Raw genomic sequence first — 13763 nt, forward strand, 5'->3', positions numbered from 1 at the left:
AAGCAAGAAAAAGGTTGGAAAATGCTGGGCCAGATCCTGCTCTCAGCTAGCACGTGCAACCCCTTTCAATTTTTTGGGGTGGCCTGGCCCAGTTAGGAGCAGAACTTGGTCCACTTGATTGAAGAACCCTTTATAGCCCTGGTATTTTTTGCATAGGTGAGTGCCCCCTTTTTCCTGTAATTAAAACCTCTCATGATGCAGGCACCCTCAGAGGCTGGGTTAACATTGCACAGGCAACTCCAAGTCTGGCATTTAGCCTGCACGTGCTTCCCAGTGTAGGTTGGCTTCTTTAATACATATCTAGGAAGGCCCCAATTTCCCACAGGTTATGGGCATACCAGTGCAAAAGAGAACCAAGAACAATGGGTTAGCTCTTACCTTGTCTGAGGAGTTGAGTATGGACAGAGCCGTGCTGGAAAGTACTATACATTCCCAGACCCCTAGCTGTTCGCCAACTCCTTCTGAATGTTGTGAAACATCAGGGAAGCACTTAGAAGAATGCAGGGGATTTTGCTTGTACATCAAGAAGAGTGAAGACCATTATCTCCCAGCTCTTTCATGTCCAGACTGCTGGCATATCCTGAACCCCCAGTTACCTCTTGGTGCTATACTGAACAGGCTACAGCAGGGCTGTCCCACTTCAAAGTGGCCACAGGTCACATGCCTCATGGGCTGCACCAGCAGGGATGGCATGCCACTGGGCTGCATGCAGCAGCTGCCAGTTGGATAGCCCTGTGCTACAATGTAAGCCATCACTACCCACTCCACCTGGACCTCTGAATTGGCCTAAGCCTTTGCCTTCAGGGCCACATGCTATATTCAACAGGGGCCATCACTTCCTGTCCCTAATCTTGTCCCTTTGCCATTTATTCTCTATGTTCCCCTCCCCTGAAGACAGGACCACAGTGCTGAGGTGGTTTGAGCAGAGAGCCAGAGCAAGGGGTGAGCTATGCAGAAGTGTCTGTGATTGGGAAACACATGGAGCCCTGCTTATGGGGGATGTGATGGGTCAGCTCCCACTTAATACCTTGTCAGATGGAAAAGGGGGGAGAAACAACAGGCCCTGCCTGCAGCTACTTTTTTGACAGGCTGACTGTCCGTTATGCTCTGGCCGAGATGCCAGGGGCTCTGGAGGGGGTTTGTGGGAGTGAATTGTGACTTCCATGCCATAGCCCCCTGTGGGACATGGCCAGGCAGCCTCCCTCCACCTTGACACTCTGACAGCTGTAAAAATTCATAGCCATTGATTTTGTAATTAACAGTTTATCAATGCCATCGACACCAGCTCACTGATGGATTGCAAGGAAATTAATCCTGCAACGTTATTTTATTTTTTGCAGTCAGCTGCCAATTGAGAGCCCCAATCAGCACAAAGGGGGCTGGGCATTTTTTTGGGGGGTGGAGGGAAGTAGGTTTGAGCTGGGTCTTTATTTCCCAGTTCTTTTTCTCTGTGTTTGAAGTTATTATGTGCCCTAAGGTCTCCTCCCCTTTGAAGTCAGGTGACAAGAGACAAGTAGCACAAGGGACACTGCTAGCCTGCTTCTCTGATGCACTGGGAAAACCACTCTAAAGAGCAGAGTTACCCTGCCCCCTCCTGACACATGGAAACATGACAAGAGGCCCTGTACTTCCAGTGCCATGCTGCATCATGTGTGTGTCTTGGATCAGTCCAGGCCGCCAAAGACAGGGAATTGTGATGCTGGGAGGCACATTCCAGGTGGTGGGTGGATATTAATGGGGATTCTTTTAAATAGGTAGACCTTTCCATTTCTTTTGGATTCACTGCACCAAGGTAGGAGTTTTTAATGATGGGTTTGATATACAGTAAAGGCCTCCAAGCAGTGGCAGGGAAGGGAGTAAAGAGAGGAAAGGCTCCTGACTCCAGGGAAGGGACAGGCAAGATACTGCTGAGCGTCTGCCCTGGGCCAGCTCTTCCAATCTGCCCCACTCCCATTGTGTTGCCACCTCTGTCTGTCAGCATGGCGTCTCCTGGGGAATTAGATATCTTAAGTTCTTCCCAGGCCTCCCAGCCACTGCTCTCAGCTCTGGGCCAACAGTGGCTGTTTTACCAGCTGGCAATACTTGAGATGATATGAATGCCTCCTGAGCATTGTTTGTGGCAAACCACGAGGTCGGACTGTATAAAGTGAGGAAGGCCCTATTCTGAGCCCCCCCTGCTGAGAACCTGGTGGACAAGTGGAAAATCACCCAAAAGACAAGAGCAGAAAACTTCCTGAGCAGCTTCTGCACATGCACATATATCACACATGACATCCTGGGCATGACCTCTGAGCATGCACATCACCCACACCCTGCACAGCCACACAGCATGCAGCTAGCTCATAGGTGCTAGAGCTGCTGTTTATGCAAAATCACTCCCAAGTGCTAGCACCAGCAGCAGCCCCTTGCTGCTCTTGACTCTCCCCATTGGGGTTAGAGGGTGGGTAGACCTACCAGCAGCCAAGTACCCAGCCCAGCCCCAAGCCAACCTCATCTGCATGCACTTGTCAAAATGGCTGTGCTGGAGTGCACCCTATCTGCCACTCTTTTGGAACCTGCTGTTCCCCTGAGTGGTGGCTGGCACAAGGTTCAGCACTGGAGGCACGTGCTCATCCCTCACACATATGGCCTGAAGCTTTCCTACCAGTGAGGTGGTTTCCAGAAGCTGCAATGTCAACTTACAATCTTAGATTCAAATGAAGGCCTTTCCCAGCCCATTAGCTGACTGGCTGTCTCTGCTCTCCCCTCCCTCAACCTCCACAGATTCCATGCACATAGAGGACATGGAGGCAGTGCAGAAACTCCAGGACCTTCTCCATGAAGCCCTGCAGGACTACGAGCTGAGTCAGCGCAATGAGGAGCCGCGGCGAGCAGGCAAGCTGCTGCTGACCTTGCCCCTCCTGCGGCAGACAGCCGCCAAGGCCGTGCAGCACTTCTACAGCATCAAACTGCAGGGCAAGGTCCCCATGCATAAACTCTTCTTAGAAATGCTAGAGGCAAAGGTCTGACAGCCCCAGTGCCAGCCCACAGTGGCCGGGGAACAAACTAGAACCAGACACGGAGCAATCCAAAACAGCAGCAGCAGCAGCCGCCACCGGCTTTTATCTCCAATCATTTATTATGGAAGAATTATTTAATGTCTCTGTCGGCTTGGCTGCAGAATCTCATGTACAGAGGGGGAAACTCTTTTAATCAGTCACCCATGTCTCTTTTTTGTTTTCTCGGTGGGAAACACCAGAGCACGCTCTTGCACTTGCGGAGGAGGCCAGATGGAAGCAGCGATGCTCTCTGCACTATCCAGAGTCGCCTGCTCCCCAGTTCCCTCCACCAGCTCCAGAGGAGGAGGGAAGCAGGGAATGAGGAAGAATAGAGCCACTATAAGCTTTGCTGGTTGGGGGGGGAGGCAGAGAGAGAGAGAGAGAGAGCGTGCGAACAAGCAAGCGAGTGAGGGGCACCGTGGGTCCTGCTACTTGTCACCTGCCAGCTAACAGGACCATGGGGCACGTGTTTCTTTAGAGAAGAGCATTATAGGACCTCTTCACCTCAAAATGTCTGCCTCCTGCACTCCCCTAGCTCCACCTAACACTTGTACATAGAGGCCCCACTTCTTACTGGGAAAGTTGCTCCTAACCATGTAAGATATTCTGCAACCTTGTACAGTGTGTCATTCTGCCTGCCTGCTACCCACCCCCACACAGTCCCCACAGGCTAGTGAAGTGTCAGGACCTGTCCCGAGAAAACAAGTCTCTGTCTACAGTGGGAACAAGCCTGACATTCTGCTTCAGTGCTGGCATCATCTGGTAATCTCTGCATTGTTTCATATATGGTGCTATTTAAACTCCTTCTGCACTTTTCACCCCATAGTGTCTCAAGTCTGCCTCAGCTCAGAAACTAGCTCTCTGCCACTCACATAGGTGCTTGTGCTAGAGCATGTGGCAACTGGGCCCAAATACAAACATGCTTCCACCCTACCAAAAAAACACCACACCTGGGCATGCCTTCACCTTTCTTTGAACATGGGACATTTGCTTTCACACAACTCCAGGCTAGTGGAGACAAAGGGAATTGTTTGCAAGAGAAAGTGATCTCCATGCCTGGGAGCCTGCTGTTGGGTACCAAATAAAAAAAAACAACCCAAAACAACTGAGATGGAGGTGTTCAAACCTTAGTAACTACATCCCATCTACCATCTCCCTTGCTCAGAATTCCCTAGTCACTGCATACTCCTGACATGGGGCCAGCTCCAGCAGTTTATTCCTTTAATGAAATGTTGATTGGGAGAGATTATGCTTGTGGCCAAAGGGTCCCCTATTCCCCACTAGTTTGCTGTGGCTGGCCCTTGTCCATCAGCTGATTTAGGTAGGAACTATTGTAGCTGAAGCGGCTGTGGAGAAATTTGGGTGGCTAAGAACGCTTGAGATGGATAGTCAAGGACTTCCTTGTCTACGTCTCTTGTTCAAAGCCTGCCTGAGTTAGTGATAGCAGAAAATCATCATCTGTTGGCTGCTCACTAGCGTGGGCAGGGAATATTTCAATTCAGTTCTACCCTAAAATCTAGCTGGCACTAACTGCCCCCATTGCTGGCAGGCCCAGGAGAGAGAGTATGAGCTGAGTGGGCCATGGTCCCAAAAGAGGGAGAGAGCAGACAGTGCATTAAGCTCACTCGCCACTGGAGAAGGTGTCACTGCCCAGGCCTCTTCACTGAGGATGCAGTTACAGTACATCTTGTGGCACATCATAGCATTACCCATGCTCACTTGGGCACCACAAATACATTAGCTGTACTAGCACTGTGCTCCCTTTTTCTCAGCAGAGTATGTTAGACCCCAACAAGTGGCTAGATTGCCTCTGGTCCCTGATCTAGCTCTGCTGTGTGCCCTGGTGCTGCTCCTTCAGCCTGTTTACCCAGTGTTACACTCAGAAACGGGAGGGAGATCCCTGGGATTGCACACTTTAGAAAACACATAGAACTAAGCACTGGAGCCAGGAGCCACTTGGAAAATGTGACAGGTCGTGCACTCCCTTCCCCAGGACAGAGAGCTGACAACAGCCTTGTGCTTTGAACAAACTCCTGTGCTAAGCACCACATTTCCTCCCAGAGGCTTCTGCGGAGCAAAATTTCTAATTGTGTGAAGCGCTCAGGCAACTCCCCATGATGGAGAGGGCGCTTGGCCATGTGTGTTGTCACTGTGTAGCCATCTCCAACTGCATACTTTACCTTGGCAAGTGTTTCTGTCTGTTTGGCATAAGTACTTGTACTATTGTACCAGGCTGAGTTGTGGCCAATACACTGGGTTCTCTTCCATGCCAAGTTCCCTCCACCTCCTTCTGGCAACAGCATTGCGCACCATTCTCAGTCATTAGTCCTGCTTCTTTTCTGTACGAAGTTAACTGTTGAGAACCTGACTGTGACGGCCAGAGAAGAAGCTATAACCATCACTGGTCTCAACTTCAGGTCCCTGAAAAAGGTGCAATTTTACTTGTATTTGTAAAAGGGACTCTTCCTATTCTGCTAGCACTGGGATTATTTCTGAATAAAGAAAGGCTAAACCCTAATGAAAAAAAAAAAAAAGAGGGTCAGGAGAGAAGGTGCTAAGTCTAGCTCCCATCCCACTGCAGCTTGTTCAGACTATCTAGATTACAGAGGGGATTCTTGTCTTGATGGGGGACTGTAGAGATACTGAAGTGGTAATGGCAGAAAGCATCATCACATGCCCCTCCTCCCAAAAATGTACCACCAGTGGAGCTAGTCAGAACATGAAGGTGTTTCACTGTAAATACTCTTCTCAGAGAAAAGCTTCAAGACCCTGGTTCTCCATGACCGCTGAAGAACTTACCTCCCCAGAGGTACACTCACAGCTCATACAGCTGTTGTGGCAAGCAATGAAAGCATCTCAGCAGACTGGGAAATCAGTGTCTTAGCAAGCACCCCCCCCCCCCCACCTTTTTTTTTTTTATTTTAATACAGGAAAAGGGGATGTGAACTTCCCCTGGGATTTGTGAAGGGAACACAGGCATGGAATTCACCCTAAAAGCCCCCCACAGTTTTACCTAAGAAACAAGGTCTGGGCTCCTTGGCCACAGTGGTATTCAGAGGCAGCATACCCCTGGGATTATTGTACTGCCACTATACTAGAGCTTAGATTCAATGGGGGTGGGTGCTCAAACATAGAGACTAGAACCTGGCTTTATGGACCCTGTCATGCTCCAGCTCTCTCAATGCACTTTGAAATAGGTTGTAGGGCTGCAGCAACTGTTAAAGCCATTGCATGCTCAGCAGTCTCACTCGCACATGATCTGGGATTCAAGAATTCAGATGTTAAATAGGAATCTAGGACAGATTCCCTTAGATCCCTGTAGGGAATCTCTACCTAGCATCCAAGTCGCAAAGCCAGTCCTGTACCATTGTAACTTCACATGTGTAAGAGAAGCTTGACCCTGGCTTGCTCCTGGGTACTAAACATATGTAGTAACTGTAAAACAAGACTCAGAAGTAATAAGCTGGAAGCCTGAGTCCACCAGTCATGCTTGTGGGAGCTGTATTACTGCTCCCATTCATACAGCAAAAGTTTGTGTGCACAGGTAACAGAAACCCAAGCACCTGCCAGATACTACAAAAACAAAGCCCCTCTCCCCAAGAGGCTCTGACGAGCCAGCTTCTCTTATTTGGCCACATTCCTTTAGGTTTCTGGCTTCTAAGCAAAATACATTTCACAGGGATCATTTAAGGTAACTGGTGCAATGACACATAGATTTATGTTTGGAGCAAAATTATGAAGTGACAGAAGAAACATTGAACCACAACCTCATATTAGCAGTCAGGATAAATAGGGGGTGTTACTATCTCTTCATAACCTAACTAAGGCATAATTGTTTTTAACTATTACAAACATATTTTAAAAATCATGCTGCAGAAGTGTAAGCACTAAGCAGCTATTAAAGGAAATGGCACTGAGAAAGACCGGAGAATGTAACTGGTTGGAATTTTTCCTCAACCAGAGTTGAGAAAAAAAAGAGCTTCCCCTTGTATCCACAAGCTACAAACCAATCACCTGGTGCAAGGCCACCTGTTCTTGTGGCTGGATTATATGGGGAAACCAGAGAGCTAGCAAAGGTGTGAGAAAGATGCAGGGCGTTCTAGTCAGACAGTGAAATAAACCGTATCTACTCAACTATTATCTGCTCCTTAAAACAAAAGGAACCTGTTAAATAAATCAGTTGTATTCTTGTGGTACAGGTCATTTCGAACAAAACAAGAAATAAAAAACACAGATATGTACAAATGAAGCTAGCCCAGGTGACTTTTATTTTGGGGGGGGGGGGGGCAATTATGAACTTCCTCATGCCCTATATGGGGGTTGTGTTGTGCTGTGCTCGTGGCATCAGTCTCTTGTTAACAGGTAAATGCATGTGGCAGTGCTCAGGTTAAAGTCAGTAAGAGGGGGATGCATGCACTTGAGCTGGCACCTATCACAGCCCTGGTCAGTCTTGCCTGTTGCACTTTGTTCCTCTATCTCGAGCTCCACTTTTGTAAGAAATTAAAATAAGTAAGTGATGAAAAGCTTGAAGCTGTTCCAGTGAAACCCAGCAGCGCTCATCAGAAATGACATCACTGGCTGAAGCCCAGCAGTGACAGAAAGAATGATGCATGTTGCAGAGCAGCTGCAAGTTGCCTACAAAATGGGTACGTAGCAAAGTGATGCAACTCACACTGAGGCAGATGTACACAGCCAGTCTAACTCAGGGCTGTCCAATTGGTGGCCTAAGGGCTGCCTGTGGTCCATGAGGAGTTAAGTTGTGGCTGCTGCTCCCCTCATCATTCCAGCTGCAAAAACAGCTGGAGTCTCCAGGTTTCCCCACTCCCCTCCAGCTTCTTTTGCTTGCCCCCACTCCAGGGGGCAGGGCAGTGCAGTGTGGGTGGCCAAGGGTGAGCCAGGGGCCACATGGGCACAAAGTGGAGGGAGTGGAGTGGGGAGAGGAGGGAGCATCCACGTGGCATGAACCCTGCGGGAGAAGGGTGCTATCTATGGCTTGCTTGGGTGCAGCTTGCAAGTATGTGGCCCTTGTGGATTTGGCCCGTGGGGTGTTCAGCCCTTGGTTGTGTAGCTGTTGGACAGCCCTGGTCCAACTAATATGCTAGAAAGATGGAGGAATTTTAGTGCAGTGATTTAGGCACAAAACTGAGAATCAAGAGCTCCAGTGGTTCTAACATTGACCCAAGGCAAATCATAGTTTCATAGTAGGTAGGGTCAGAAGGGACCTAAGCAGATCATCAAGTCTGACCCCCTGCCATGGCAGGAAAGAATACTGGGGCCAAATGACCCCGGCAAGGTGTCTATCTAGCCTCCTTTTGAAGACCCCCAGGGTAGGAGCGAGCACCACTTCCCTTGGAAGTTGGTTACAGAACCTAGCCACCCTGACTGTGAAGTAGTGCTTCCTGATATCTAGCCTGAATCTACTCTCCGTCAACTAATGGCCGTTATTCCTAGTTACTCCTGGTAGTGCTCAAGGGAACAGGGACTCTCCTGTTTTCTGCTGGTCCCCCTGGTAAGTTTATAGACAGCCACCAGATCCCCTCTCAGCCTTCTCTTGTGGAGGCTGAACAGGTTCAGGTCCTGTAGCCTCTCCTCATAGGGCCTGCCCTGCTGACCCCTGATCATGCGAGTGGCCCTCCTTTGGACACTTTCAATGCTATCCACATCCCTCCTGAAGTGCAGCACCCAGAACTGGATGCAGTACTCCAATGTCCACTCATCTGTTTTAGCCATTCATACAGAAAGTGTCACACATCTAGGCTGGGACACTTGACTTTAGCTTTTGGGTTGCCCATCTGTAAGGCTGTGTAGGGATATCTTGCCTCCTTGGGTCACCCCTCATTTATCTGTGTTGTATACTACCCTCCATGTATATGTTCCCAAGACCTCCATGTTGAAAAAAAAGATTGACCATAGTATCCCCTGGGAATTTGTACCTTGACCAAACTAAAACACTGACAGACTTTTTTTTTTGTTCCTTAGGCAGAAGGCAGGGAAGGGGGGTCCCCTAGGACTTAGCTATAGTACCATACAGAGAGCTTCATGAAAGAGGCTAGGCCTTCTACTGGAAAGCTCAATGCTAAACTCCTTCCCTCCAGTAACAGTAAATTAGGGACTTGTGACTCACTCCCCAAAAGGCAGTGGAACAATGTTTCATTACAAGTAAATGCTCATTGCAACGGATTTATAAGAATCATCACACAAAACCTGAAAAGCTCCCTTTTCCTGGGGCTCTGTTAAAACTACACCTAAAAGGCACTGATCTCCAGGGTGTTGGAAGGTATTCACATAAAAAAAAAATGGGACCCTCCAAGGGACCAGAAAGATTATTTGGCAGGAAAAATTCAACACTAGCTTGGGAGGAGACCAGTCAGCAGGTCCCATTCTGACACCTACCATTAGATTTCCAAATACCTCAGCACCCAGTGTACAGAGGCACTCTTAAATCTGGCTATGTGTCTATCTGGGACTGAGCCCTTATGAAAGTGTGACCCATGTTGTGCTGTTTAAAAAAAATATCTATCCTGTAGCTGCCCATTTCTGTGATGATGCTTATCAGAACACAGGACTTTCCAGCCCTGCCTTCACAAGCCCAATATATCCTCTGCACTGAAAGTACATGGGCTATAGTACTACAGTACAGTAGAACTAGAAAAGATATAGAGAAAGGCTACAAGGATGATTAGGGGCAGAGAGAGGCCTGCATGCAGGAGAGACTAAATAAGGTCTTTTCACTTTAGAGAAAAGATGATATGGGGTGGTGGGGGGGAATATAATAGAGGTCCAAAATATAATGAATTATGCAGAGAAGGTATGTAAGTATTTACTACTTTCCATCTCTCACAGTTATCAGAACTAGGGGGCAGACAATTACATTATTACAGGGGCAGGTTTAACACACAAAAGGTTCTTCTTTTTCGTAGTGTGTAGTTAACTTGTGGAACTCATTGCCACAGGATGTTCTAGTGGCCAAGGTTCCAAAGAGAATTAGACAAATTTAGTCAGGGCATCTCTCTCAGTGAGTATTAAACGTAACAACTGGGGTTACCATCTCTAGATTAGCATTTCCTGGGTCTTTAGATGCTGAAAGAGAAGAAGGGCAGAAGACAGCTCAGTCTGGATAAAGTTCTGCATAAATATTCTTCCCCATGGCATCTGCTCCATCTATAGTAAGATACAGGATACTGGGCTACATAGATTTGTGGTCTGACTCATTCAGGCATCTTGTATGTTCTTATATGCTAGGAAAAGGAGCAGCATATTGCCATTTGCTTGTTAGGACAGCTGTCTGGCTACTTTGCACCATCTCACTTGGGTATTTGACAGAGCAGTATGAAAATAAGGTTCCTGTCTGGAAGAGCTTACAGTCTAAATGAGAAGGGATATTATTTGCGTGCGTGCACTACTTAAACATATATATTAAGTATTTCAGTCATTCTTTCAGACACAGCTCAGTGTGCAATTAGCATTTATCTTCAAAACTGGCCTATAAAGAATAACTTGGCCAAACTGATGCGTTGTTTTTTTCTCAAAAAAATAAAATCATAGGATTTCTCCCCTCTTTAACAATTTAACTTTTGCCCCAAAAGACACTTTTTCCTTTTTCTTCATCTGAAACTGAAGAACTTAAAAAAGAATTGTGCCCTGTTCCCGAGAGCTCGACTGCAGCACAAAGCAAGCTTTGGAAAAAAGGTAGCTTTCAGAGATACTCCTTGATATAGCTCTTTTTCTTTTTCTACAAAACTTGGTTTCTCTCTTTGGAAACCCCCATTTTCTTAGTTCCCAAATCAAAATTCTCTGTTCCAAACATTTGCAATCAAAACATTTACTTTTCTGCAAACAACCTTGGAGTCAAATGCATCCTTATAATGAAGAAAATTACACCTGGGATAAATGTAGTCCTCTGATTTCAATGCAGTGGCATTACATTCCCAATATGCTTTATTATACATTCCCTGATGTGGTTGCAATTGTACAGTAATAAAGGCAGAGCAATGGTCAGATAAAGGCAAGCCGAGACAGAGCAAACCAAAAACACTTCACCTAAATTGGCAAGAACCTGCCCCCACCCCGGGGTGGGGGGAATATCAAGCCTCTATTCAAGAGATCAGGACTACATCAATCATGTTAAAGGGGGGGTTCATTTACAACACCTGTCAATTAAATCAAGGGCAATACACAGGTTGTGAATAATCTTACTGCAGTGAAGAGTGCCCTGTATTTGGAGGGAAGGTGATATGTCTGAAGCCAAAATTACCACCACCTCCATTAATTGCATCTTTCAGGGTTATACATTCGTTTCCATTGCAGGACTGAAATCAGTCAATTCTGCAAATAATTTGGTGTTACCATTTCCATTATCAAACCACAATACATTAACTAAAACATAAACAATCATTATACCAACAGATAGGGCCATGGCTAACCAATAATCCCTTAGATTGCATTGGGAACATGCACTCTCAGGTAGATACAAGGACCAGCCCCTGCTGAGCAGATGTAATCAAGGCTCCAGTCTACCTTCTCCCTCCCTCCCCCCTCCAGTGAGGGCTCAACAAACCCCAGACCAGAGCTCTCTCCCCTCCCTCATCCTACAGACATCAGGGGTGGAATCACATGCAGGGACTGGCAGAAGTTAATGAAGGCGGTCCACTTTGGAGCACCTTCATCTGAACCCTTATTACATGACGGTTAATTTGTCACATGGTCGGGCACTTTTAAAGCTCTCTGCAGCCATGCATTTCTGTTGGTATGGCTATAGAGTATTTCCAAGGGGCCAATCACACAACAAATATCACTTCTTTCAGCTCTGGATGTTCCTAGAGCTCCACCAAACATTTACCCTCTCTGGAATATCATTTTACTCTTCAAGGGCTCCATGATGGTTACAGAAAGTGACACAGGCACTCAAAACAGTGTCTAGACCAGTAGCATAAATTGGGGGTGGGAATAGCAGGCTGCTAACCCTAGGTGCTAGTGTAGTGGGGGCACCACAATGTCCCCACGCCCAGCGGGCTGCCACTGTGCTGCTGCTTTTTTGAGTCATTGGAGCAAGTAAGACTCCTGCCCTTCCCCCTTGCTCTGCTCTGCACTCTCTTCCCCCTGCCCACTCTCTGGCTGAGCGCGAGTCCTGATGGTTATACCTCTGGTATAAACTAACTGCATTTCACTCATATAGAGAAGCACAACAGACATCCAACTTTATGGAAAAACAACCAAACCTGTGTGCTCATCCCCCACCTCTCCAAAGGCCTCTCTTCCTCCTGCCTGGTCTTGCCATTTTCTGGGTCTGGTATATTCCTTCCCCTTTGCTGAAAGGGCCTTTTATACAGTCTCAGCCCCCCCCCCCCCCCATGTGTCCACAGTAAATTCTTGCCAGCTGATCTGCGTCAAAGATCAAAGAGCCCAACAGGGGACACTGGTTCCTGGGGGCAGGAGACAGTTCATTGTTCTAGGGGGTCTTCCCTGTGAGCTAGGAACCCTCCAAGGTTAACAGTTCGGATTGTCTACCATTACTAGCATGCTGCTTACACCTCCTGGCATCTCAGTCCAATATGGAGGGGAGCAGGCAACAGAGAAAGCATAGTACAGTTTTACAATCAAAATGCTCTCAAAACAAAGGGGAGGTTGCAGACCGACCGCAATGCATACACACACGTACACATCCGCTGCATACAGTAGCAAGATATGTAAAGTTTCTGCTTCTCTTGCAGAACGCTGTGTGCAGCATTACAGTCTCTTCTGTGTCTCACAGACGCACATGGTGGGAACCAGCCACAGAAGTGAGACAAAGGCTATGTCTACATGGCACTCACTCCATAAGAATGTAAGAGGTGCAATACTGAGTCAAACCAACAGTCCATCTGGCCCAGAGCCCTGTCACAAACAGTGGCAACAGCACATGCTTTAGAGCAGTAGGAACTACCTGTTTTGGCAGGCATGCCACAAATTAACCCCAAAGCTTCACCAAGAGTTGCTCTGATCCCTTTCCCCTGCCCAATCTGCTGCACTGCTTTCTACTCCCAGCCCCATGCTCCCTGCCTGATTTGCTATACATCTTTCTGCTTCTGGCCCTATCTGCTGCCGTGATGCCTGTTCCCTCCTCAATCTGCTGTGTGCCACAGACAGAGGCTGCTTGTGACATGTGGCACCTGTGCTACAGGTTGGCCACTATTGCTTTAGAGGAAGTGTACATTTAGAGGTCATGTATAGGGTAATCCATCCCCTGTCATACCCTCCCTGGCATCAGCTATCATTGGTTTAGGGATGTCAGAAGATACATCCCTGACCATTCTTTTTAATAGCTATTAATGGATCTTTCCTCCATGAATTTGTCTAATCCATTTTTAATATAATTATTCTATCTGCCTTCACAACCTCTTGTAGCAACAAGTTCCACAAGTTAACTACTCACTGTGTGAAAAAATACTTTCTCTTGTTTGTTTTAAACCTCCCCTGTTAATTTCAGTGGGTTCCCCCTAATTCTTATACTCTGGGACTTGGTGAGCAACAATTCACTTTATCGACACCCTTCATGAATTATAGACCTCTATCATACTCCCCGTCAGCTTTCTCCCTTTCAAATGGAAGATTCCTAGCCTTTTTAATCTCTTCTGGTACAGCAGCTACTCAATAGCCCTGATCATCTTTGTTAACCTCCTCTGTACCTTTTTAATTCTTCTATATCCTTTTTGAGATGAGGATACCAGAATTGTACCCACTATTCAA

At 47.2% G+C, this 13763-nt stretch overlaps 1 protein-coding gene across 6 annotated transcripts in view; it reads left to right on the forward strand.

Annotated features, from left to right (window-relative positions):
- The window catches only part of ESRRB (estrogen related receptor beta), a 158802-nt gene extending 151515 nt beyond the window's left edge, over positions 1 to 7287 (forward strand). For all 6 annotated transcript variants that reach the window (XM_019499256.2, XM_019499253.2, XM_059723106.1 and 3 more), the window contains one exon: positions 2764 to 7287. In XM_019499256.2, the coding sequence (XP_019354801.1) occupies positions 2764 to 3008 (245 nt within the window). In that variant the 3' untranslated portion in view covers positions 3009 to 7287. The remainder of the gene's footprint in view (positions 1 to 2763) is intronic.
- Positions 7288 to 13763: the final 6476 nt, after the last annotated feature.

This window comes from Alligator mississippiensis, chromosome 2 (assembly GCF_030867095.1).
Source record: "Alligator mississippiensis isolate rAllMis1 chromosome 2, rAllMis1, whole genome shotgun sequence".
Classification (NCBI taxonomy): domain Eukaryota; kingdom Metazoa; phylum Chordata; order Crocodylia; family Alligatoridae; genus Alligator; species Alligator mississippiensis.